At 38.9% G+C, this 27,992-nt stretch overlaps 1 protein-coding gene across 2 annotated transcripts in view; it reads left to right on the top strand.

Moving 5' to 3' along the window:
* Positions 1–27,992, top strand: part of LOC131428185 (T-box protein H15-like) — a 125,424-nt gene that overhangs the window by 89,853 nt on the left and 7,579 nt on the right. Inside the window, exons 4-6 of one of the 2 annotated variants that reach the window (XM_058591907.1) lie at positions 593–878; positions 10,867–11,111; positions 11,283–11,294. In XM_058591907.1, the coding sequence (XP_058447890.1) occupies positions 593–878; positions 10,867–11,111; positions 11,283–11,294 (543 nt within the window). The remainder of the gene's footprint in view (positions 1–592; positions 879–10,866; positions 11,112–11,282; positions 11,295–27,992) is intronic. The other variant, XM_058591908.1, reaches the window with a different exon arrangement.

The following is a 27,992-nucleotide window of genomic DNA, read 5'->3' on the forward strand; positions in this document are numbered from 1 at the left end:
AGGCATTATTATCTATGTATTTCGACCAGCCTCAGCCGGTACAGCCACCTATTGGAAGCAAAGTTGTACACCTGATAGAAACCGCTTGTTAATTAATAGAAGAGAAAGTAACCAAAGAGAAACTGTCACCTGCTTTTACGGTCTTTTGAAAACTCAACCAAGAAAAATTTTGTTTCTTTTACAAAAAGCACTCACATTAAAATCAAAAGAAACCATGGACGGTGATCCTAACAAAACTGTTGTTCCACTCTGCAGTAACATTAATTTCAAAGTCTAGTACTTCATTATGCCAATTTCAACTAAATAATGAACTGATCAAAAACTTGATACATCGTTTTCTGATCCTGTCCTAGGTTTCTGTGATTGTTTTTTGACAACCGATGAAGGGACAACACATCAGTGAATGATTATCAGGGGGATACTCTATGCATGGTGGTTTGTGTTTCGGTATTTTACTCTTGTTTTCAAAATAGTGCGCTTTGGTTCGATTTTGCGCAATTTCGGCACAGTATGTTTAACAGTGATCGATTCAATTTCGAACAAAAATCAACACCAATCTAATTCCGTTTTTATTTTTCGTTTTTTTTTCCAGCCGCATGTTCCCGACGGTGCGTGTATCCTTCTCCGGGCCCCTCCGCCAGATGACCCCGGCCGATCGGTACGTGGTGCTACTGGATGTGGTACCGGTGGACAACCGGCGTTACCGTTACGCGTACCACCGTTCCGCCTGGTTGGTCGCCGGGAAGGCCGACCCGCCGCCACCGCCGCGGCTCTATGCCCACCCGGACACGCCGATCGGTGCGGATGCCCTACGCAAACAGGTTATCTCCTTCGAGAAAGTCAAACTCACCAACAACGAAATGGACAAGAATGGCCAGGTACTTGTCAGGTGTAATTTGATCTCACTGCCTTTACGAATCTTGTTTCGTGTTGCGATCGTCGTTGCCAGTCGTCGTGATCATGATAAATTTTGGATCATTAGTTCCCGGCGCGCACGGGGCAGATCATCGTGTCGTGGAACATGAACATTTTTGTTCGGAGTCACCTTAGCCTCCCAAAAACAAAAAGAACAGGGAATCGGACGGATGATTTACACGGTTTTTGTACTCTGTCAAATTATTTCAACTTGACTTGATTCTAGCTCGTGCGACGGAATTCCTCCCGCTTGAAAACGGCTGCTGATCAGTATCTTTGAACTTGTCAAAGAAGCTCAAATCATACGCGGACGAAACTCTACATCGGATACGAATGATTCGTTCGCGCTGTGGTGTCCGATTCCCGGAATCATAGTTGGAACACGGCACCAGAAGTTTCTCTCATCGCCCATCACATTCTTCATCGTCAATTTGCCGGTTAAATATGGGGCGCCACGATTGCGGGCCGACCGAGGCCGCCAAATTTCATCTGTCTTTTGTTTTGACAGATGACAAGTGCATCGCGACGCGTTCCATTAATCTTTTCCTCATTCACGTACGTCACTCGAAGGTTTCTTCCTGCGGGGTGGTGCGGGATGGAGCAGTCTCGGGCAGTTGCCGCGGCCACCAGAAAAGGGAAATTATGAAGTGCGATGATCGTTTCGTGTTATGAAGGTCATAAAAACAAACAATATTTTAATGTTGTGGGTGCCTCGAAGCTCGAAGGCAAAGTTAATTTGCATAATTTCCCAATAGTCGTATATTTGTATTTTTTTTGGCTCGGAAAGGAACCGAAAACGATAGACGGCTAGCTCTCTGTGCCGGACTAGGCTTGGCTGCTGCTGGTGGGAGCCACGTGCGGTCCACGGGAAAATCGATAGTAAAAGCCACCGGAGCAAAACGCTCGACTCGAGAGTGTAATTAGGATTCATAAAGACAATAATTTATACTTCATTTACAAAACCCTACTTTTTTCGTTGTTACGTGCGATAGAACGGGCGCCATTTTTGTTCTCACCTTGCCGATGAGGTGACCATAATTTGTCGGCTTTATCGAGCTTTTCGCCCATTTTCGACAGCTCTCAGCGCGTTTGGCTTGCGGGGGTCGATTTGCATAAGGAAATAATCCTTGTTTTATAACACTTTCGGCGCCTTGCTTTCGAGGCTGGCTTCCGGCATCATAACCACTCGAAGCCCGGGCTAGTTAGTTATCCTAATGCCATTCCGTTCATATTAATGGGAAAGTGCCGAGCGGTGAATGCTCCAGTTTTTGGCCACTTGGCGTCTTCCGGCGTGGTTTGGCATTTTCACGAGTTAACACGTCCGTTTGTTCGGCCTGACCGGTGTAATAAACGTGTTCAATAGTGGGTGTCTGCGTCCCAAAACTGTCAACATGGCAACTCATTAACCGAACAGATTGAAGCATCGATCATAGCAACCCCTGCCTGGCGCGAAAGTGAATGAGAAAAAAAAACCGGTTCAACCGCTTGGCCGTGCGTAACTCGCTATCAATCATGATTTGTGAAGGTTAGGTTGCCTTACATCAACACATTCCTTTTCTGCCCAATGCATTCGAGAAAAGTCTATCAGCATTCTTTCCCCGGTAGATGGTACTCGAAACCAACGAACTGTGACTGGATCCGTACGGGTTTCAGCTGATGCTCCCTCGAAACCCTTGAACTCATACACGCATATTCTAGAGTAATACAAAATGCTGATCGAATAGCTGTTGAAATTTTTCTGCAATTTTGTTGCGAAACGCACGCTACAATGTAGGCCTAATTAGTCGAGGTCATCACTGAACCGATCGAACGAACGAACGGACGATGCGTCGTAATCCTGCCCAGGTGTAAGTTGCAAAGTAGCGAACAGGAACTAGCAGTAGCTAGCAGCTGGTTCACAGTAATTTGTAGTCGGGAAATGCGCAAGTTTTTACGTATTTTGCAACGCGTACTTGCATTTTGTTTCCACATGCCTGGCAAATTCTTGCTTGTGTTTTTTTTTACTGCACCAAGGGGAATTACGATAATTTAATTGCGGAATGCAGTCGATTGTGTGAGAACATGCCAAGTGGATTAGGGTCCTCATGAATGTGACAATGTAATAAGCGGAAAGTTATGTTTTGGAAGTATGCGGCATGCACCGAAAATGTGTCGAAAATGAATGAATTTCGCAGGTTTTAAAAAGGCGTTTCAAAAAGCTGTTCTGGGCAGGCAGTAATGACTGTTTCATGTGAGCAGATTACAGAGGTACTCCGTTCATTATACAGAGTAATTATTCATCAGCTCACTCTATAATAAGAGTATGGAATTTTTGAGTCTACATTGTTTGTCTTTAGTTGAAGACAAACAAGTGGTGTAGCTCAGGCTTCCGGAAACTGAAGATGAAAAAATGTTTAAATTATCCCATTTCAATAATAATTATGGTGGTGTATGGAGAAAGTTTGAGGTGCCAAAAGCTAAGAGCAGACAATCAAAATTATTCATTGAATTATGACATTTGCTGCCCATACTTGCGAATAAGTCCCGTACGGTTTTTCACCATCCTTAATATAGTAAGAATTGCTGTCATAATAGTGGGTTTGTCTAGTAGTATGTGATCACCTCTTGTGATAACTAAAAACCGAAATAGAAATAAATATCAGGAATCTTGAATCAGTGCGAATTGGTTCAAGTGACACGTTCTCCTGTTTATTTGGACATCTGGAGATAATAGCTGTTGGTGGGAAAAAAAGCGGATGGGTAATGTCAGAGACATAACTTGATGTCGTTAATACGAACACAACTAACATGTTCCTTAACACTTCCGAATACCAATTAGTTGATCAATTGTATGAATTATGCAAGCATTCCCCTTTTTCACATTTTTCGCAAAAACGAGGAAGGCTTCATTTGATCTCGATTACTGTGAATTTCACACAACGAAAAGTGCACAAATCTTATCAAACAGTTCTAGATTTGCACTAAACTGAGATTTTTACCTTCGATTTGCGAAGAAGAAATCCTGATAGTTCTTTAGAAAACTTTTAGAGACATTAGAACGGCTGATTTTGTGTGATGCTCCCAACCGTTGTCCTCTTTTCGTTGTTTTTTCACCAATGCAAACAACTGGCAGCTGTGACGTAATCGCTCTTGTCGGTAGCGAAACTAGCTTTGCAAACGACACACAATACATCTGCTCGCACTGGCGATAGAATCCAAACTGATCCAATTTTTGTTAAGAGATTTCTATTGTTTAGATTGTAGCTTTTTCACTAATGGGCGGTCCTAACGGCTATAAAAATAGCCGCATACAAAATTTAAAATGTCGATTATTTCATTTCGGATTTGCAAATTCATTGAAAGAAACTATCAAAATGCTGTAGGGATTCGTTTCTAGCATTCAGAAGGGTCGAATTGCGTAATTCTCTACGACATTAAACTCTGGAACACTTTTCGCAAAAACAAAGAAAGCGTCACTTGATCTCGATTACTGTGAATTTCACACAGCGAAAAGTGCACAAATCTAATCAAAGTGCTCCAGATTTGAACTAAACTGAGGATATTTACCTACGATTTGCGAGTAGGAAATCCAAATAGTTCTTTAGAAAACTTTTAGAGCCATTAGAACGGCTGATTTTGTGTGATGCTCTCCACCGTTGTCCTCTTTTCGTTGCTTTTTTCACCAATGCAAACGACTAGCAGCTGTGACGTAATCGCTCTTGTCGGAAGCGAAACTAGCTTTGCAAACGACACACAATACATCTACTCGCAATGGCGATAGAATCCAAACTGATCCAATTTTTATTAAGAGGTGACGGTTTCTGTTTACGTGATTTCGTCTGTAGCTTTTTCACTAATGGGTGGTCCTAACGCTTATGAAAATAGCGGCATATAGAATTATGTCAATTATTTCATTTCGGATTTGCATTTCATTGAAAGAAACTATCAGGATGCTGTACGGGATTCATTCCTGCCTTTCATAAGGACCAAATTTGGAACTCACTACGATATTATGCACTGTTCGGAACATTTTTCTCGAACGATTTATTGTACAGCAGCAGATACTTTGTTCTCTTACTCAGAACGCATTCTGATTGGGTACTGTTGACATGGGTCAAATGAGACAGGTTTTTCAATAGTGTACTATTGAAATACTTCAATGATGTTTCTATACTCGTTTAAGTTGAAAAATTTCGATTCTATTGGTTGTTCGATTATATAAATTCCTTCACAGATCACTGAGCTATGAGCTTTCAAAATACGAGAAAGGCAAACTAGCGTCATGTGTTTTCCTCTTTGATACTCGTTTATACCAATAATTTTAGAAAAGTTTAATTTTGAATTGTTTGAGATTATGTTACACAACTGAAAGTTTTATCATAAAATTGTGATCATATTTCCGATGATATGTAGCAAAAACTATGTTGATTTGTTAGATACAACAAGAGATATTCACGATCAAAAACTTATCACTCTCTCGAAGGGTAATTTTTAATTTTGAAAAGACAACCCATAGTAAAGTAAGTCGTATTCACGACAAAAGAAAACTATTTCCTCACAAAGATATGTACTGAACTCGTGCTCAAAATTTTAGAGCTATCAGTGCAATAGTTATAAGGTTATGAGGAGCACCAACTTTAAAAACGTGAATAGTGGGTAAAACGTTCGGAAATTCGATACTGTATTTACTGCTACACTAATTTGTTAGTCACGTCACGGTCACGTCGAATGACCTTGACAGGCTTAATGAAATCATTGTCAACTGTATGTAATTTCAACTATCTGCAGATGAGGTTGCAACAGTCTGTAAATCCGATAAAATGTCTGTAGATTTCAGTTTCTCTTGAAAGTGTGATACATTAAACTGATTTGGTGAGCAAAAAAAAAAAACGTCGCGAAAATTCCAAAAATCTGTAAATATTGACAAAAGTCTGCGAAAAACTCGATTTTAAAAAGTTTGCAAAAAAAGGCTATTTACAAAATCTGCAGATTTACAGACAAATCTGCAGACCTGGCATTTCTGCTGTCAAATGACCGAATAGAAGTCTCGGTTGATTTTTCATTAGGGCGTATAAGCAAGTGAAAGTTTCTCTTTAATCACTCTCTCTTTCGATTATTGTGATGTGATTAAGAAGATTTTCTTTGATATTACTATTCTGTTTGAAAGTCGAAAGTTTCGGGTATCATTTCATGCAAAGAGATGAGTGATAAACGTGGAAACTGCTTGGTAAATAATAGAAGAGAAAGTAAACAAAGAGAAACTGTCACTTGTCGACAGAGAAGTATTGAAGAATCCAACCAACTCTTTTGCGATCGCTGCGCTGCCCGAGTGGCGAGCTTTGAACTAAGCGATGGTGATAATTTTCAGATTTTGCTTTAAGATTCGAACAAAATGCAGGGATTTTATTTTTTTTCTTATGAATCGAATACTAACCTACAAAAACGTGTGATAATTTGGTAAAAAATCGATCTTTAATGATTCAGTAACTTTCCGTGGTATGTTTGCTTGATATTTACGGAGAAATCGTAACATGAAATACCAAATTCGAAGAAGTGAGGTTGGGTACTGTTTTCATATCTGAGATGTTCTTTGTTTTTTGGGTTGGATTTTGACATTAATTGATAAATTATTATCAAAAGTTTTATGACTAGTCTATTTACTCATGTTTTATCATCTAAATCAAATCTGTATGTGAATTGAAAATTTCAAATTTCATCCGAGATTGTCAAGAGTATAGGACAATTTGAAATCATATGTTTGATGACAACACGTGAATAATCGTTTTTCTTACCCATATTTGTAAGGTTTTGCCATCTGCATTCTTTCAAACTCAAGTAAATTGAAAAATTCTTCAAAAATTTCTCTAAATACATGGGATATGTCAAAACAATCACCATAACGCTATCTCGTGGTGACCACGCTGATTGGATTGTTCAATACTCAGTCAAAGAGGGCGACTCTTTTCGTTTTCTCTCTTATTCTACTATTCCCTGTTGGAGTAAAAATATCAAGAGACTACTAACATCGGTCTGGAAGTTTATTGGAGTAAATTAATATACTTTAATATTTATGCTGGTCGATTATTATTTAGTCATATGGTAATCAATCAAGCAGTGACAGGAGAAATGAAGATACCCACTTGTACGCGGCGAGCAGATTTCCCCCCAGATAGCTGGCTATGTCTGCCAGCCATTTTTTGCCGGAATTCAGCCAGAATTCCGGCAAAAGTTTGGCAACAATGCAACAACCGTTTCCGGCAGAGAATTTCGCCTAGCGGTTATTAACGGTTCTGTTTCTGTCAGATTCTTGCCATACAAGATTGGCAGAACCGTTTTTAATCGGTTCTACATTTTTAGCGTCTTGGTTTTATTTTTTCAATAAAAAGTACATATGAAAGGCTATAAGTTAGTGCCCTTTATATATACTAATAATGGCAAATGTTATTGCCAAAAACAATGCTTTCTCACTACCAAACATACCCTTATTTCATTCTCATTTACCTCGTCTCAAGATTCGTTTTTTTGTATGTACATGCGGGATTGACGAATGTCAAATGAAATCGAATAAAAAAAAAAGTAAAAAGAGGCGAGATAATGACGCAATTTCGCCTGGACAATTTTGACAGCAGCCAGCTATCTGACGGTTGCCATAATTCCTCACAAGCGGGTAATGTCAATTGCATCGGCAATCAACGAGCGTCCTGATGAGTGAAATATCAAGAGAATTTTAGGTTCGACATACCGGTTCTAAGACACTCAATACATGGTGATTTGTAGAGCCTGGTTGGAAGCTGCCCAGTGACATAAACTATCTCTATCGTACAATGTTGCTAGTTGACAGATATCCGCTCTGGTATTGACAATCGAAGGTTATAAAAAAATTTGAAAGCTCATCAAATTTTTTCTCTAATTGACATGAAATTTTGACACATTTTTTGGAGATATTATGCGTTGTAAAAAAAAGTTTGCAAATGTATGTCTTAATTCCCCCTTAATGGAACCTTATATAAATATGTATAATTGGTGTTTCACAGAATAAAACTTCGGATTTGGTTAGCAATTTTATTTTTGACCTAATTAATAACTATAGGTCATTAAACGAAACGCTGTTATGTTGTAAATCGATTGTAATTAAAATGATGGGATTTTCAATGGATACCGTTGAATTGTCGTTTCGAGAGCGCCTTGATAGCTTATTGGCAACTATGCGCTGCAAAAAAATTTTAGAACACTACTGTTGTTAGAACACTAACAACAGAAATGGAAGTATGATGACTTATTACCATTTTCTGATATTGTTCATTGATTGACTGTCAGGAGTTATGAAATTTTTGTTATTTTAAAATAATTATGAAAACTCAATTAACGGGTGCAATCGGTCTTAAACTGAACCTTTTCGATTGGTGCTCCACCTAGGAGCACTCCGAACGGCACTGGAATCATGAAGCGCAGTTATTATTTATTAAAGACCACATCCACCAGGAGATAAAAAGCGGATAGAGTTTCCTGGACGTCTTTATTTATGTTCGCTGACATTTTTTTCTCGTCTTCCTTCGAATGTATCTCTCTAACACGCGCCCGCCTTGTCTAGTAGGATGCCTAGGGGAAAACCTGCCGGAAAGGGTCATCCAAACGAATAACGATTTGATGAAACTGATATCGATTCATAAGTGGCTAGGAGAAACAAATATCAATAATGGAGATATGAGCAAACGCAGGGGTGGCCACACCACAGCAAACACAGCCAAGCCGAACGACACATACGATGGTCAGATTAAAAACGAATCATAACCTCAAACGCTAACAAATGGGAGGATTTAGCTCGCTAATCTAAAACAATCTTTCTCCCTCGGGGAGATGTCATTCGTTTGTTTGTGTAAATTTATTTCCACCGCTTTGTGCCACCTTCTTCTTCTGCTTGTTCTTCTGCTTGTTTCTTTCCCGGGGTGGTGTGACGCAGATATTATTAGCATTGTTTGCACTTTTTGCTTGTCGAGCAACAAAAACAACATCCTACACCCTCACTGCGGAGGGTTGCTTCTACAACATACAAAACTTTGTACATAACCTCAATTGGTCCACGACCCTTCGAAAGCAAACAATGGATAGAACAGTAGGAGAAACAAAAAAAAAACAAGCGTCATGTTGGTTGGTTGGCTTGTTGTACATATTTATTTCGCCCGGAGGAATCCTCATCCCTTGGAAACAAATACGCAAAGTACGGGGGAAAAAACTGGAAAGTGAAGAGGGTTCTCGAAAACCGTCGGGATGATCTCTTGTCGTAACCGCTCCCGTCGCTATAATTTATGGACGGCGTTTTTATTGAGACATTCTGGATAATTAGTATGAGGGCGGTACCCTCTTCTGTGCTAAAGTGTCACCCTCGCCCTTGTCAAGCAAAGCGATTCCCCGCGACTCTCGAGGTGTGAGACAGGAGGAACATATAAATTAATGTAATTTATACCGGTACTACGCTCCCGTTCGATTTCCTTCCCCTTCGCGGTGTCCGTTCCACGAGTTGCCTAATGGAATGTTGGTTCTAATTGAAACGCTTGGCTGAATTTGGGACAGCCTAGATTCGAGCTCTGGTGACCAGAAAATCAATCATACCAATACAACCTCGTCTAGCGTTTGGTCTCCGGAGCGACATCCTCGATAACAGATAGTTTTCAGTCACATTTTAACACGTCTGCAGTCCGTCCGCCAGTTTGCGAGAGAGCACTGCTGGTGGGGAACCGTTAGTTTACCGGTCATGGTCCAGCAGGTTTCAACATCCTTTTGGGTTGTAAACCGCAAAGAACCGCGCCACTCAGGGCCTCCACTCCCGTTTGTCCCGTTGGTGTGTCTAGATGTAGGAAAAATTACCCCGGAAAAGATCAATTTATCAAGACCTTTTCCTGCTGCCTCCAAGACCGCCATCGGTTTACGAAATTCCGACACTCTACCGACGTTCGGTACGGTAGTTAAAGGTTTGCAGGAAAATTTTCACAGTGTGACCATCTCCACCATCAACAGCGTATTTTATGCTTCGTACCTAATTTATCAAACTAACACCTCGCGCTGTTTCGCCAACACATCCTCACCGAGAGCAGCAGCAGAAAAAGCCATTTTTATGCTAAACACGCCATGTCTACACGCTACACAAACACCCCCGCAATGGGTTCCAGCCGAGGGCAAGCGCGCGACCATTTGCTCCTGTGTTGGTGGTGAACGAGAAACGGTTGTTGAAGACATGCGCTCCAACGATGTTCTAATCTTTCACACCAACATCAGCTCGCAAAAAGGCTCCGGTGGGGTTCCTATGGTAACGAGCCCGACACCAACACTGACGCATACTGGGGCAGATCGTCCCATCACCGAAGGACGAAAGCAACCGAAAGGCTTATCTCGCCCCGTCCTGGTTCTGCTTTGTTGACGACAAATCGATTCTCCGTCGCCTTTCGTTGAAGCTTTTCACAGCTCATCTCCACCGGCAACCAGCCACAAGAGGGTGCTCTCTTCGGACACCCGCTTGATCCCTTCCACCCCCCCTTTTCAGGTGACGCTTTCCACTAACACTCCACCAGCACCTAATCCAGCAGAAGACATTGTCAGCATATAGAACGGTTCATTTTCAACATCTTTAATTACCAAGACACTGTTTATCGTCCCTGTCTTGGGCGCGAGCGTCTCGAGCCAACTATTTGCCAAGAGCTAATTTGTGACTATTTACGACCCAGATAGAAGGCAACCGTGCTCCGTGCGATACAATCAAATCTCCTTTCGAAATGGGAACATATTATTTCCGAATCAAATTATCCGCAAACTCGTCGGCTCCGACGGTGCCGGGTTTGAATTTTAATTGCCGTATTATCGTTTCGATTTGCATAAATTAGCGACACATATGTGTCAAAATTAGCGATTACCCGGCAGCCAGCTGTCGCTAATGGTTTTCCGTTCTGATGATTGTTTTGCCCTTTTCTTTATTTCCAGATCGTCCTCAACTCGATGCACCGCTACCAGCCGCGAATCCACCTGGTTCGGTTGGGTCCGGGCCAGAACATCCCAACGACGCCAAAGGAGCTCCAGGAAGTGGACCACAAGACGTACGTCTTTCCGGAAACCATCTTCACCGCCGTCACGGCGTACCAGAATCAGCTCATCACCAAGCTCAAAATCGATTCCAATCCATTTGCCAAGGGCTTCCGAGATTCATCCCGGCTGACGGATTTCGATAGGTGAGTTTTTCCCCGCTTGTTTCCCTTACCTTATCCAGTCGATCCTGCCAGGAAAAAAAAAACAAGATTTTAACACCCTCCCACCGGCTAAGTGACAACAAACAAACACACATTCAAACATTTCTTTCAAACAATCGCTCAACTGACCGGTCCCCTTTCTGTATGTTTCAGTTTCCCTGGCATGTAAGTATCCGGACTACCGGAGGACACTGATCCGTAAATATGAACCCATTTCACACTAATTTAAAATAGAAAACAAACGAAAAAAAAAAAACAAATCACATTCTCGCGAATCTAACCGCTTGAGCTTAAACTGACTTTCGCTCTTTGCTTTGTTTGTTGGTTTTTTTGTTGCCCTCTACTTATTGTGATTGTGACAGTTGCGTTGGCATGGTTTTGCGGCCCTCGAGGGGCAAGCCGATCGTGAGCAACAATGTGACCGATGCCGAACCGCATTCGCCGATTGCAATCAATAACGCTAATTTCGCCCATAAATTCCACGTTTTGACGGCATTAGACGCTTCGCCCGGCTTGTAGATTGCTGGCGAAATTGCAACCAGAAATGGTTTATAGCGAAATAATTGTTTTCGGCGTTAGTTTTTCGCCATTAATCAAAAGCGCAGCGGTGGTTCACTGCAGCACCGGTTCCGCATGATCGGAAAGACGATGAAGATGACGTCTGTTAATATCGCGTTATATTTATGATTATTACTGGCTGGAAATGGACTCCGGGACTGGCTAGGGTCGGTAGCGGTACCAGCAGCCGCGGCATTCCGGCCATAATTACAGAGAAACGCAGATTCTTCTCGCCATTCCTTGAGCATGGTGTTGGGAATATTGATGTGTGCCCCCGAGGGGAAGTTCCGAGCAGTGATTTGAAAACGGAACGCTGATGGTGAGCCGAACAAAGAACCGCTGCGATGCCAAAGGGCTGTCAGCGCCTGACTTTGGGTCGGTCGATGTGGCAGGCGTCCCTGCAGGGAAAACGGATCGATCGCTAGGCGACGGTTTTTATGATATCCTTTTTTTTTCTTCTTTTTATATCGTGCCATCATCGGAAGACGAGCAACGTAGCCGGGAACGAGTGAATGAGCCACTAAAATCTTTCCGTTTTTTTACGGTTGACCGTGCAAATTCTACCGAAAATTCGACAAGGGCGTGACAGTTCGACATCAGCTTGACAGCTTCCATCATCTTCGGGAAAGAGCCGAGAAATTGACAATACGGCTACTACACTTTTTAACAGCTTTCTCAGCCTGGTCTGTTGGTCCTCGTAAAAAAAAGCCAGCCGACTGAGGCGCATATCGGGCAAGGATAATTTACACTTGTTTTTAGTACTCACCTAAAGGGGCGCTTTTATCACCGGCACCGTTGCCAACCGTAACGAACGAGCAGCGATAGAAGAGATGCAGTAATTACGCCGAGGAAGGAAGTTTCTCCACATATCTTCATTGTTCATTTCGTTGCCTTTGTTTCGCGCCCGGGTTTTGCTTCGTTTCGATGGAATGCCTCCGTGAAACTCCGTTCAACTGCTGCGTGGTGGCTTCTTTATTGATTGTGTTGAAATAATCGCCCGTTGAGTTGTTTTCATTGCGAGTTTGAAGAAATGATTTTTTATGTGCGCTCAACAGCCGTCGGTCGGGTCGGGTGGCCGCAGAAGCTACCACTCGCGTCTATTCGTGGGTTGCGCTGCGCTTTCCGTATCGGCAGAAAAAAAAGTAGGCGGTGCAGAGATCAACGCGTTCCCATTCATCAGTGCTTGGTCGGTCGGTCGGGGGGTCCTTCCGAAGGTAGCTATTGGAAGAGTTGAAAATAAATTGGCTTATGCTAACAATATTGACGAAACAGCATCCGCACCAGTCAGACATGGACGGAAACATTACGGTTGTAGTCACGGTCGGTTGTCGATGGACCCCTCGTTCGACCCCTTTTGTCGGCTCTGTGTCGGACCAAATGCTTTATTCGCAATAATCAACACCTTGAACACTGAAAGAACAATCTATATTACTCGGAAATTGTGAACCAAGCGTAATCAAATTTGATAAAGGGCTACTCAAAATGCTTTTTTCCTGATCGTCACTTCCATTTGGCGTGAACTTTTTGACGAAAAATATGATTAATGACATGGGTAGTCATCGTGTCCCGGTTTTTATTGTTTTGGTTTTCCTTCGTTTTTGGAAAGTCCTGCAACGAACGCCGAACACCAACTCATACACACACTCTGCACCGGGTAGTAATTATTTCAATTGCTCTACCCCTCGGCGTGGTCGACGACCATGGCTTTGAAAACCCCGACGGCAGCGCGTAAATTTGGCAACATAGCGACGGTAGTGTAATTACCACTGGACGGTACTAAAGAGTAACATCGATACAGTCCAGCCGCGTCTCGCAGTCTGCTCGGGTTTCGAATATCCCGAATTACCGACGGGCCCCGAAATCATAAATTATCGTTCCGAATTGTGTGCGGAGCGTAATACGTCTTCATACGACCAGTGCACCAGGCATTGAAATTCATCAATTTCGTATAAATTATCCTTCTCAGGGCAGCCGGGCACCGGGATCGAAAGGATTGCCACTTGCTGCGCTGCTTGCGGAAACTGTTTTTTATCAATCATTACCCCTGCTGGTGGCTGGTGGCCCGGGTGTGAAGTGAAAATGGCCAGTTCCAAGTTACGACACGATGATGGGTGCACCGGGAAAACATAATAATTTGCCTCGATTCCCTTCTTGCCGAGACTCCGGCCGGAGAATGTCCGCGCGCAAACGCTTACTCACTCACTCACTTATTGGCTGGTTGCGCACAAAAGTCCCGAACAATTACGGCCACTTTTAGCAGTCATTTAGTTTGGGCCCACGTTAATAAACAGTTTACGTGAAAGATGCCGCTCTGTAATCAACACTTATTCGGAGTTTCTGCCGAACGCAAGATAATAGAAGTCGAGCACCCGAACGTCTGAAGAGGCGGAGTAGAGGTCATAATGAAATTAACACACACATGACCGACACGCCTGAGCAGGGTTGTAACCCGAACCCAGGCACTGACCGATGGAGTCGGCCTCTAGTGGCGAACATGTGCATGAAAGTTTTTTTGTTTACAAACCCATTTGCGTTAAGGTACAAAACTGAATAGATCATTTCCGAACGTCATAAACTACGTTCCGTCACAATCCGCTGTCAATCAACTCATCAAACGCTAACACCGATGTTCGATCTTTCGTTCGTTCATTTTTTTTTCTTGTGGTGCTAGCTGTTGGCGATGCACCGTGTTTTACATAATTTGATCGTAACAATTCCAAATTAAAAATTATGCTGCACTCACGGCTTGCAAGAGCCATTTTGAGAAACAGCTGGCAGGCTGGGCTGGGGGAGACGGGGGCAGTGCGGGGTGGATAATAAAACATGCTTCCCGATGCATTCTACATGACCATTTTTCGCACCCCTCGCCGAGCACACTGGACGTTAGCACTCTTCTAATGAACGCACCGTAACTCGCACCGGACAGCGAAAAGGAGTGTTTTATGTGCAGTTGCAGAAGCATATCTTCCTTCCGTACGGGTCCGTACGGTCAAGTGCAGAGCGGTACGCTCATAACGGACCTGGCCCTGTTCAGCTCTTCAGGTTGCTCTCGAAACAGGATGGAAGCTCTTCGTGTGTGCTTTTTTATGTTCACAATTTATTCAAATTATGCGTTAATTATGCTTCAGCGGTCTGCTGGAAAAGTGCCGCTTTTCACACCTTTCGCTACTGCTGCTAAAACTGTGCAACCGTTTGTGATTTTTTTTGCTGTTGCAGGCGGAAATCTCGACCTCGAACCGGTCAACGTGTTGACGCGCCTCGTCAACCTATGAACGTTCACACGGACTGAGTAATGAGTCAGTGCGACGCAGATGTCCGTAATTGAGTGACTACCTTGTATGGCGGCCGTTTCCGTCAAAATTGAGCGTAATTCGTATGGCGTTTTCTTTCCACTGTAATCAGTAGAAAACTGACACCCAAGCTAGAACGAACGAAATTCGAAAAATAGTGTTAAGCATGAAAGTGGAAATTGATTACAAATCATCGCTACACGCTCTTTGAACATAACTCATGGTTTGAGTTGCGATTACTCAAATTCATAAACTGGAACAATATGTCAAAATTTGAGTATGCATTTGAGTAAAGAAAACTCGTTGCCATGAGTTCTCTAGTATTTATTCATGCATTATAGTAAGCGTTGAGTTTTTGAACATTTGAGTGAAAAAAATACTTCTTGCAGTTCAGAGCGTTTTCATTCTCTGAATATTCCTATCGAAATAAAGAATGCAAGAATACGTCGTTTTCCATTGCCGTTTCTAGATCCGGTTTTGAAAACATGAATCAACGTCAATAATCGATGTTTTGTGGTTTCAGTTATGCTTAGTGAAAAGCCCAACATAAGGATATCAAAATAATTCAATTTTGACTCCAAACCGTTCAAAAGGAAACGGTTTTGAATCACTATTTGGCGCATTCAAAAGAAAGAAGTTTCTTCATTTTGAGAGCAATGAACTAAAATTTTGAGTTGAACTTACTCAAATTTTGAACAAAATATGTTTTCTTATTTTGAGTACAAATTACTCAAGTTTTGACAATTTCGTCCTTTAACTCAAAAATGAGTAGATAGGTTGTAACTCAAGTTTAGAGTTTGTGCACTTTTAATGAATTTAAGTTCGAACGCAAGTGTCGATAATCCTTTGCTGGAACGTTCGAAGTGCTACTCTAGGCCATTTGCTACTTATTTACTATGTTTTTTTTTTGTTAAGAATAGGGATGTTTCCCGTCTGTTATCTCCGACAGTTAGGGTACTCTATTTCAATGCGAAACTTGCACTTGACATACTACACGCAGATAAAAAATATGGACGAATTTTGCGCCAACTCGAACAAATTTTGGCAGCACCATCTCAGATTTGAATGAAACTATCTGGACATGTAGACTTGTCACAAAAAATTACTTTGCATATACAACTTTTTTCCCAAAATTAATCTAGAACGGTTAAACTCATTTAATCTAATCTCTTCAAATAGTTGTGATAGAAAAATCCTAGAGATTTTTACAAAATCAGTCGAATCTCGGAAATAAATACTAAATACTGAAACAAATCCTTGTTGAGTTCTGCACTAAAAAAATTAACTTTAAAAATTTAAAGTCGATTTACGAAAAAAAAAACAATTTTGATAAAGATTTTGTTCCAAGATAGGTGATTATGTCGATTAATCCTACAAAAAGATGTACTAGCGATTTTCACAAAATTGGTCGAATTATGGAATAAAACAACTGAAAAAAATTATATCATGACTTACACTGAGAAAATGTGCTTCAAAAATTTGAAATGGATAAACAAAAATAAAAAAACAAAGTTTTGTTTCAAGATAGGTGATTATGTTCCCTACCAACCGTTCGTACATTGCAATACTAGCACTTTTGAAGAAAAAAAGTTTTTCTAACAAAAATTAACCTAACTAAAAATTAACGTATATTTTCAAACAAAAATTAACCTATCTTTTCAAATAGTTATAGTGGAAAAAACGACAAATCCTACAAAAAAGTGTTGTTCTTGTGATTTTCACAAAGTCAGTCAAATTCTCAAGTAAAAATACTGCAACAAATCCTTGATGAAAAAATGAACAAAAATTGACTTTAAAAATTTTAAATTGATTTTGCAGAAATGCTCATTTAGATGTAATTTTGTCCCAAAATTCGAAAAATTCTACAAAAAAATGTTTTACTAGCGATTTTCTCAAAATCAGTTAAATTTTTAAGTGAAAATACTGAAAAAAATATTATCGAGTTTTACACTGAAATAAAATGTTCTTCAAGAATTTAACAATTTATCGACTAACAATAAAATAAACGAATTTTTGTTTCAATTATGTTGATTATGTTCGCTACTCACCGGTCGTAAGGTTTTCTATAAAAAATTAACCTAATCAAAAATAAACTTATATTTTCAAACAGAAATTAACCTAACTGAAAATTAACATATTTTTTCAAATCCTACAAAAAAGTGTTGTACTAGTGATTTTCACAAAGTCAGTCAAATTTTTGGATGAAAATACTGAAAAAATCCTTGTTGAAAAAACTGAAAAAATATTGACTTTAAAAGTTTAATTTCAAAAAAAGCCAATTTTGATAAAATTTTGTCCCAAGATAGGTGATTATGTCGAAAAATTCTACAAAAAAAAATGTACTAGCGATTTTCACAAAATCATTCGAATTCTGGAATATAAATACTGAAAAGAAATATCGAGTCTCTCACACTGAAAAAAAAATTACTTTACAAATTCAAAACCGATTAACAAAAACTTAATTTTCGATTTTTTGTTTTAAATTTTTGTCCCATGACAGGTGACTATGTTCTCTACCAACCGTTCGTACATTGCAAGATGAGAACTTTGAAGGAAAAATTGTACTACCGTTTTTCACAAAGTCTATCGTGTTGTGGAATAAAAATACCGAAAAAATTAAAATCGAGTCCTACACTGAATAAAATTGACTTTGAAAGTCTAAAATCGATTAAAAGCTCCATTTTAGATTTTTTTAAATTTCTTGCCCAAGATAGGTGATAATGTTTCCTACCAACCGTTCGTACATTGCAAGATGAGCACTTTTAAGGAAAAAAATATTCTGACAAAAATAACCCTATTTTATTAATAGTTCTAGTATCTATAAGTTATAGTATCCTACAAAAAAGTGCTGTACTAGTGATTTTCATAACATCAGACAAATTTTTGAGTAAAACTACTCTAACTGCTAAAAAAAAAAACTCTTGTTGAGTCGCACACTGAAAAAAATTGATTTTTAAATTTAAAATCGATATTCCAAAAAAGGGAATTTTGATAAAATTTTATCTCAAGACAGGTGTCGAAAAATCCTACAAACAAAATGTTTTTTTTTGCGATTTCCACGAAATCAATCGAATTGTGAAATAAAAATACTGAAAAAAAATTTCGAGTCCTGCACAGAAAAAATTGACTTTAAACATTTAAAATCGATTTTCAAAAACAAAAAACATTTTTATTTTTTTTGAAATTTTGTCCCAAGGTAGGTGATTATGTTCCCTAGCAATCAACCGTTCGTGCATTGCAATACTAGCACTTTTGAAGAAAAAAAGTTTTTCTAACAAAAATTAACCTAACTAAAAATTAACGTATATTTTCAAACAAAAATTAACCTATCTTTTCAAATAGTTATAGTGGAAAAAACGACAAATCCTACAAAAAAGTGTTGTTCTTGTGATTTTCACAAAGTCAGTCAAATTCTCAAGTAAAAATACTGCAACAAATCCTTGATGAAAAAATGAACAAAAATTGACTTTAAAAATTTTAAATTGATTTTGCAGAAATGCTCATTTAGATGTAATTTTGTCCCAAAATTCGAAAAATTCTACAAAAAAATGTTTTACTAGCGATTTTCTCAAAATCAGTTAAATTTTTAAGTGAAAATACTGAAAAAAATATTATCGAGTTTTACACTGAAATAAAATGTTCTTCAAGAATTTAACAATTTATCGACTAACAATAAAATAAACGAATTTTTGTTTCAATTATGTTGATTATGTTCGCTACTCACCGGTCGTAAGGTTTTCTATAAAAAATTAACCTAATCAAAAATAAACTTATATTTTCAAACAGAAATTAACCTAACTGAAAATTAACATATTTTTTCAAATCCTACAAAAAAGTGTTGTACTAGTGATTTTCACAAAGTCAGTCAAATTTTTGGATGAAAATACTGAAAAAATCCTTGTTGAAAAAACTGAAAAAATATTGACTTTAAAAGTTTAATTTCAAAAAAAGCCAATTTTGATAAAATTTTGTCCCAAGATAGGTGATTATGTCGAAAAATTCTACAAAAAAAAATGTACTAGCGATTTTCACAAAATCATTCGAATTCTGGAATATAAATACTGAAAAGAAATATCGAGTCTCTCACACTGAAAAAAAAATTACTTTACAAATTCAAAACCGATTAACAAAAACTTAATTTTCGATTTTTTGTTTTAAATTTTTGTCCCATGACAGGTGACTATGTTCTCTACCAACCGTTCGTACATTGCAAGATGAGAACTTTGAAGGAAAAATTGTACTACCGTTTTTCACAAAGTCTATCGTGTTGTGGAATAAAAATACCGAAAAAATTAAAATCGAGTCCTACACTGAATAAAATTGACTTTGAAAGTCTAAAATCGATTAAAAGCTCCATTTTAGATTTTTTTAAATTTCTTGCCCAAGATAGGTGATAATGTTTCCTACCAACCGTTCGTACATTGCAAGATGAGCACTTTTAAGGAAAAAAATATTCTGACAAAAATAACCCTATTTTATTAATAGTTCTAGTATCTATAAGTTATAGTATCCTACAAAAAAGTGCTGTACTAGTGATTTTCATAACATCAGACAAATTTTTGAGTAAAACTACTCTAACTGCTAAAAAAAAAAACTCTTGTTGAGTCGCACACTGAAAAAAATTGATTTTTAAATTTAAAATCGATATTCCAAAAAAGGGAATTTTGATAAAATTTTATCTCAAGACAGGTGTCGAAAAATCCTACAAACAAAATGTTTTTTTTTGCGATTTCCACGAAATCAATCGAATTGTGAAATAAAAATACTGAAAAAAAATTTCGAGTCCTGCACAGAAAAAATTGACTTTAAACATTTAAAATCGATTTTCAAAAACAAAAAACATTTTTATTTTTTTTGAAATTTTGTCCCAAGGTAGGTGATTATGTTCCCTAGCAATCAACCGTTCGTGCATTGCAAGATGAGCACTTTTAAGAAATAAGCTGATTTTTATACAGTGGCTTTTTATCGAAAACTAAACTTAACTGAAAGTCATTATCATCCTAGGTTTCAATGAAACTCAATTTGTGAGAAAACTTTTATAATTTGACTTCGTTATTCTAAAGATCGATTTTTTTAGTGGAACCATGCAAAATAGTAAGTAGAATTCAACTAATTTTGTGAAAATCACCAGCACAACATATTTTTTTGCAGGATTCGTTATTTTTCGACAATATTTTTTTGCAAAAAAAAAAAAGGTAACAAAGACCACTTTGCAAAGAGAAAAAAATGCCTTTGTCAAAAGACAGTCTACATTAATTGTGGAGAAACAAAGTGTGCAAAGTGGCTTTTTGTTATGAAGACTATATGTCGAGAAAATTTCATTTGAACCTGAGAGGGGGCTGCCAAATCCGACCACGATTTGGCACGAAATTCGACTTTAAAATCCCATACTGAAAAATAATAACAACTTTCAAAATTTAAAGTTGATTTACAAAAAGAAACATTTTTCGAATTCAATAAAATTTTGTCCCAAGGTAGGTAATTTTTTGTAACAAATTTTTTTCCTATCCAACCCTGATACTTCTAGCAAATACCGGACAACTAGCGATAGAGTATTCGGTGTAATCTCCTCAAAAAAGGAGTTTCATTGGAATCATGAATGATAGTTAATTTTGGAATAAAAAGACTGAAAAAAATCATATCTAGGCCTACACTGAAAAAAAAAACAAACTTAATAAATATTAAATCGATTAACAAAGAAAAAACCATTTTTGATTTTGATAAATTTTTGTCCCATGATAGGTCATTATTTTTTTCCTTCAAAATACCCATCTTGCAATGTATGAACGGTTGCTAGGGAACATAATCACCTATCTTAGGATAAAATTTTATCAAAATCGAAATGGGTTCTTATCATTGTTAATCGATTTAAGATTTTCAAAGTCATCTTTTTTCAGTGTAGGGCTCGATAAGGTTTGTTTAGAATTTTGATTTATAAATTTGACTGATTTTCTGAAAATCACTAATACAACACTTTTTTGTAGGATTTTTCGTCAATATTCATTTGAAAAAATTGGTTAAAAAAGTTTGACCCTCTTTAAAACACAATCTAGATCAAACATGAAAAAAAACAAATTATGCATATAGGCTTTTGCGACAAAGTCTACATGTTTCAATAAAATAAGGAAAAGTGTATTGCAAAAATAAATAAATTTTTGGTAATTCTTTGTTGTTGGTAGAGTGTCAATAACAATTCTCATTTGATTCAACCAAAGTTTTTTTTGGAATAGCCAACCATGTTTAAGGGTACTTTGCTCTTACCCACTAGCAATTCCAACTCATCAACTACTGACTACAATTTGTTATTCTTGATCTGTAAAACCATATCCTCTTTTAAAAGTGATTATTTTTAATCAAAAACCTTAAGTTTTGCAACTCCGTTTGAATTGTTCTACCAGCTCCTTTTTCATTTTTAAAAAGGCATTTATAAAACCAACGTGAAATGTTTTCATACCGAGGAAAATGCGAGATTGTATAATTTATATTTATTCGGTTAATTTTTTAGTTTCTGGCATTAGACATTAACTTTTTTCAGATCGGATCTAAACCGAACAGCTTAAATTTCTTTTAAACCAACAATTAGCTGGGGCTTAGAAACGCACTTTCATGTGACAGGTCGATGCAGCTAGATGACGCTGAGTCAGTGAGTTTGGCGTTCATCGCGATCATGTCAAAACGAGGACGTTTTGTACTGTATTTATTAGAATTTGATGATTTTTTGGGTATATTTGATTTGTGTGAATCATAACAACGGTCTGGTTAGTGCTTTTAAAAATTCGTAAACGTGCTCCGGATATTTGACCGTATAAGTGATGTAACCGACAAAACGCGTTATTTTCTTGCCGTTCAATTTTCTCAGGGATGCCTGAATCGCTTAGGTTCGTTTGAAAGCTAATCACTCCGATTCTGCAATCCGACGGATTTGTGATACGAACAATTATACACTTTCGTTTGAGTTCGAATTTTGCATTCTTTACTCCGTTCGACTTGTATGATTCGATCGACTCTCGTTCGGGAACATTTGAAATTTCGAACACTGACCATCAAAGCTGTCAACATTACTTACACGTTTTTTTTCCTTTTTATATTATTCATTTCTTGGTAAATGAAACCGTCACACTTGTATAAACAAATTAGAACGATTCTAAACCGAATAGAAGTAATACGTACGCAAGTCGATCGAGTAATGTTCGAAAATTTAACAACTCGAAAAAATTACATTCGAGTTCATACCCAACTCAAACGGAATGCAGAATGGAAATTACACATTCGATCGGAATATTTCAAATCGATCGACGCACAGAATAGGGGTGAATATTAAGTCGTTGATCAAATTCGAAGATCAGATCCCTAATACTCCTGGTTTCGGAGATATGATGGTACAAGTGACGTAACCGACAAAACGTCCTACATTATTAACAACCCAACTTTATCGAAAATGGCTAGACTGATTTCAACAAACTCAGGCTATCACTAACGGTTCCGATGATATAATGGTATAGGTGACGTAAACGTCATTACTGATTTGCGCTCAATTTTCTCGGTTATGAATTAACTGATATTAATAATTTTTGGCTCGTTCGAGACAAAAATTAGTAGATAAAAAAATTGCTGAAAAAAAATTATCACTGAGACGAGATTCGAACCTACAGTTTTTCCTATCGGGGCAAACGGTTTGTACCAATCAAACTAGTCTGAATGTCTCCAGCAAACGACCAAAAAAGTTTAAATTTGTTAAAACCCGGGAATGAATTAACAGTTTTATTACTCTGAATGTGATAAACAATTAAGAGGGCAATTTATTAGAAACAAACGTAGTTTAATACTTAGTCTTGTCCCATTGTGTCATTCTGCCAGAATACAATTTGACATACCTCCTGTCACCTTCGAATTCCTGTAATTGTGAAATTTTTATTGTTAGTCTTTACTTTTGATTGGAGATTTTCTAGGAAACTCATAACACTCTACCATTGAATTATTACTTCACAGCAGAGCCGATATCTGCCACTATCCACTAGCAACATTATACGATGGAGATTGAAGAGCTTATCTTACTGGACAGTTGATAACCAGGCTCTACAAACCACCATTTATTAAGTATCTGAGACAGTGTTGTCAGGTATACTGATATTCGCCCCCTTTCCAGTAATACAGATACGGTCTCTTAAAATACCGAATTTCATTGTTGATACAGATAAATATCAATTTTTGGATTTGGCTTGTTAAGAAATGCCGAATTTTGGTTGTGGAACCTTTGTTTTGCTTACTAAAATGAACCCTGGTCACTATTCTCTGATACAAATAGCTGTGTAGAATCAAGTACAGATGTGATACAAATATTTTTTTGCGTCTCATGTAGATTTTTGATAAAATGACCTGGCAACTCTGGTCTGAGAGCCGATGTGCCGAACCTAAAAGTCTCTCGATATTTTACTCGTCAGGATTGCCGAAGTGATTGATGTTATTTTTATTTCTCTTGTCACTGCTTGTTTACGATGTGACTAAACGATAATTGAACAGCATATCAATTGAAAAATATTCATTTACTTCAATAAACTTCAAGACCGATGACTTTTTGCAAAGAATAATGAACTAGATCGATTTATGTTTATGTTAGTACTCTCTTGATATTTTTACTCCAAAAAAAGAATGGAGATTGAGAGAGAACACAAAAAAGAGTCGCCTTGTCTTTGACTGAGTATATGTACTTCTACTTGATCATAGAACTATCGAGTATCTATTTGACAGTCCGTTTCACAGTACAGATTACAGTTGACGATGATTTCAGCCAGTCTGTCAGAGATGTCAGGTCTACAGATTTGTCTGCAAATGTGCAGATTTTTCTGCAAATCTGCAGATTTCTTATGACATTTTTTGTAGACTTTAGAACATTGATTTTTTCGCAGACTTTTGTTAAAGTGTACAAACTTTTCAATTGACCGCGCTGTTTTGTTTTGCTAGCCAAACCAGTTTTGTGTGTCATAGTTTAGAGAGAAATGAAAACCCGCAGACATTTTTTTTTGGATTCACAGACTTTTGCAACTGTGCCTGAAGATATTGGAAATTTTAACCTGGGATCATTGGACGTTACTGACAAAATGCAGTGTGATGTTTTTAAATTAAATTGCTGAAAATATAACACTTTTGTGTGACCATTCTATGGCTACTAGAGTATATCGCGATTTTTTTTTCGATTGCGGGTAATGTTTCTTCAAAACAATAGAAAACTACTCCAATTCCAATTGTTAAAAGACTACCGGCATTGTTCCGAATAATCACCACAATATTTACAAAAATCTCGACGTAACATAGTTGATAATTTTATACAATGCCGTGTCGATCTGAACTGCGCTTCGATGTGTGAATTTACCTTAAAACAGTATTTTGAGTTCAACATTATGTTGTCAAAGCTGATACTTGCAGGTATCAGCCGTAGCAAGCAAAGGAAAAACTCACAGATTGCTTTGATCTCGCCGCTGCGGTCCTAAGACGAGAAAATGACAGTTTTCTTCACTTACGCATTCGCGTGTATGACCTGCAAATCGTTCGGCCGTTAAGTACGGAAAATGATCACTGTAAGCCTTTTTTTTCTTGTGTCTTTTCACGTTACCGACACTTACACTAAATTATCATATTATCATCCAATTTAGCATTCACACTGCCTGAAAATAACAGCGTTTGTGATTTCGTCGGCTCGGACCGTATTCTAATAGCCGCTGAAAGGCTGTCTAACGTAGCACCGAACTCCCGTCATCAGTTGGAAGATTTTTTTTTTATTTCGTTGTTGCTTGTCTCTGCCGAGCTTTGGACAGCCGAGATTATAGAACTTTTTCGAGATGATGATACGGTTAGGTGTGAAGATGATTGGTCCCGAAGGCAAAACATCACGCAACCTCACCGAAGACAAGCCCTTTTCGCTGAGACGTGATAATGGGTATCCCCTGAGGGATCTTGCGGCCGATGAAGCAGAAGAAGAAGAAGGCAAAAAGAAGGCCGGGAATCGATCTTCTGGGACAGGTTGTGCTCGGTGTTTGTTTCATTCGGCCCTCAGGACCGAACCGTTTTCCCCGCACTAATTGCAGTTTCTATTAATGTTGCTTAATACCTTTTTAATAGACGGTCTTGCGTCGTTGCAACCCACCGAAACGGCCGATTTCATTCACATGTTCTTACCTTATTTTCCAGTCAAGTGTGCAAACTCATCCTGAATCTTTCCTAGATGCCGAACAGGTCAGCAGCAGAGCTGTTTTCAATTTCACACGATCATAAATAAATTAAGAGGAACCTGTGCATTCGACGGCATCACCAAACTTCTACCTTCCCCCCGCCTGAGATCTACCTTCCATGCGGAGCATATCATCATCAGCATCATCATCGTCATCATCGCCGCCACCACCGCCGCCGCCGTCGTCGTCATCCTGCGGTCTTTGTATTCCCATTCGCGAAACGGCTGCTGCCGGTCCAATGGTCCGATTCATCCGTGGCCCGGTCTTGTTTCGGGAGTTTCATTGCCCCGTTTGTCTTGGTCCCCGGTCGGGCATTGGGTTTGTGTATGCGCGCACGTTGTTGAAGCGCGTTTTCATCAAAAGCCAATATGCCGCCCTGTAATTTGCGCCGGTGCCGCGCGTGATGATATTAGCCAAAGGGTCCGGCCTCTCTTTTCTGTCGTTGTTGTCGTCGTCGTCCTCGCCGTCGTCGTCGTCGTCGTCGCCATCATCATCGAGGTCGGATCTTCTGGTGAATGAATTCCGGACCAAGAACGGCAACGCCAGTGGACAAAGGGTGAAAATATCGATTTTCCCCCTTTTCTCGCACTCTTCAAACCTGGGGGGAATCGAAACGTGGTGCTTCTGCGTTCGAGTTTCGAAATTTGTGTGAATCCCCGGAGAAGGAGGAAGGAAGCGTTGAGGGACGGTCTGGGGGGAGGCGGGGTGTCGAGTAGCAACAACCGAAAGGACGAAGCGGAACCTGGCCAGGAGCGCTGCCTGCCTGTCTGTCCGATCCGAACTGCGGCGCGGTGGCTAAAGACAAAAGAACCTCAGTAAAGGTGGAACTTTCCGATGGTGATTCGCTGATTAAGGGCTTTTTCCCTTGGATGCACTCGCTAACCGTGCGGCCACGACCGATGATGTTGACGATGTTGATGATGATGATGATGATGACGGCAATGAATGTGAGGAAAACGCATCATCAGAGAAGATTTCTTCACACCTCGTGTACAACAAATTAGTAGCTTTCTGCACAGGAACCGACCGGGTCTCGGCGGCGGTGATGCCAGCGATGAGGAGGCTATCAACGGGCTGTTTTCAATCGCGTGATTGCAACAACGCCGTTTGCATTGGGGCAAACTTGCTGCTGCTTGACATGGCCACGGCACGAAGAAAGGCTGGGTGGGCTTCCGAACGGTGCGATAGTGCGGCAGATTGCAAGATCTGCATTCACGAGCGTGTTCCGAGTGTGGCTGATCGGGTGGAGTGATAATTTTTCTTTATGCCTGAGAAAACATTCTCATGAAAGCATTCATAACTTTCCATCGGTTTCTCGGCAGCCGGAGAGACTGACGTGCGGAGATGCTTTCCCTCTATGAAGTGAGCGTGTTTAGGTTATGTATTTAGACGGCCAGATTTTATCCTATTTTCACATATCAACACCCGGCGAAAAGCTCCCGCATCGGTGCAAAAGTCATTAACTAAACTTGCGAGAGGGTGTGACAAGAGATTTTAAAATGCAAGGAATGTTAAAATTGAAAAGATTTCACTGCGAGTGCAGATGCATACAATTATTGCAAACAGTCGGATCGACATTACACTGTTGAAGCAAGTTGATGAGGTTTATAAGGTGGACAACAACTTTAAGCAGACTTTTTTTTTTTTCAAATTATGGCGGTGATTATATTTATTATGTTTCGGGATTTTGAAATAAAATGCAAACAAGGATTCGAAGCAACCAAAACGAAATTATCATTTTCCAGTGTTTGAAAGAAATTTTTGCCATCAAGAGCTTGAAATTTTACAAATGCCTGAAAATTTGTTCAGCTGTAACTTTTTCATGTTTGTAAAAGCAGTAGCCGCATTTCTGGCTTAACCTTCATATAAGATTATTTTTAAAGAAAAAAAATGTTTTCATGTGTTTTATTTATACATGCAAATAACTTTAGTACGGGTCTCAGGGAGGTGTTAACTCTATCAATTTCCGATATCCCATTTCGTATACAGAGCAAATCATGTTCCAAAGTCACCGTTCCATCGACTAGCTCCGCCTCAATGCAATGTTTGCATCAAATGGATTGAAACTTTGCAGGAAGGCCTTCGATCTCTTGCAAATTGCAAGTAATTGACGCATATTTAGATTATGTTTTTGCGTTTTTTATGAACATATTCGGATCTTACCAGGTCTCCAGTTTGCATGCAATGCATGTTACTTACCAATTGTATCCAAACCTTTAGTCTTTGGAACCAGCCAATAACATCCTTGGGGCATAGTATGAACACATCTGAATATTTACAAACACTAATAATAAGAATAGAAAAATTATTTATGTCAAAACTGCAACTTTTACTAAAGCAAGGAAGGCGATTTTTATCAAAACAAATTGATAAAAAGACTGGATAAATTAACATCTGTTTAAAATCCATTTTAAGGACTTAGAACTAATGAAAGTGGCGAATATCGATCTACTAGTATTTGTGTCATTAGAGGCAAAGTAGTAAAGATTTTCAATGGAATTAAGTGGAATTCATTTTATTTCAAAGCGATCACATTAAAAGGTTTAACTACACATCAGCAATAGGCCATCATATCGAAATTCATCTATTTGAAAATTCGTTAATAATTTTCCCATTTCGAGTTATCAATTCGCACCTTCTCATTCTGCTTCTAACGCAGAAGGCGATAGCACTCAGTCGACGCCGTTCTTTTGACCAAATGTCACCATAGACGCACGGGGAGGCATGCGATAGGAACTTATGAGGGCTTAGTTATCTCACCTTTCGACGACCTTAATCGGGAAACGAAG

Source organism: Malaya genurostris, chromosome 2 (genome assembly GCF_030247185.1).
Source record: "Malaya genurostris strain Urasoe2022 chromosome 2, Malgen_1.1, whole genome shotgun sequence".
Taxonomy (NCBI): Eukaryota; Metazoa; Arthropoda; class Insecta; order Diptera; family Culicidae; genus Malaya; species Malaya genurostris.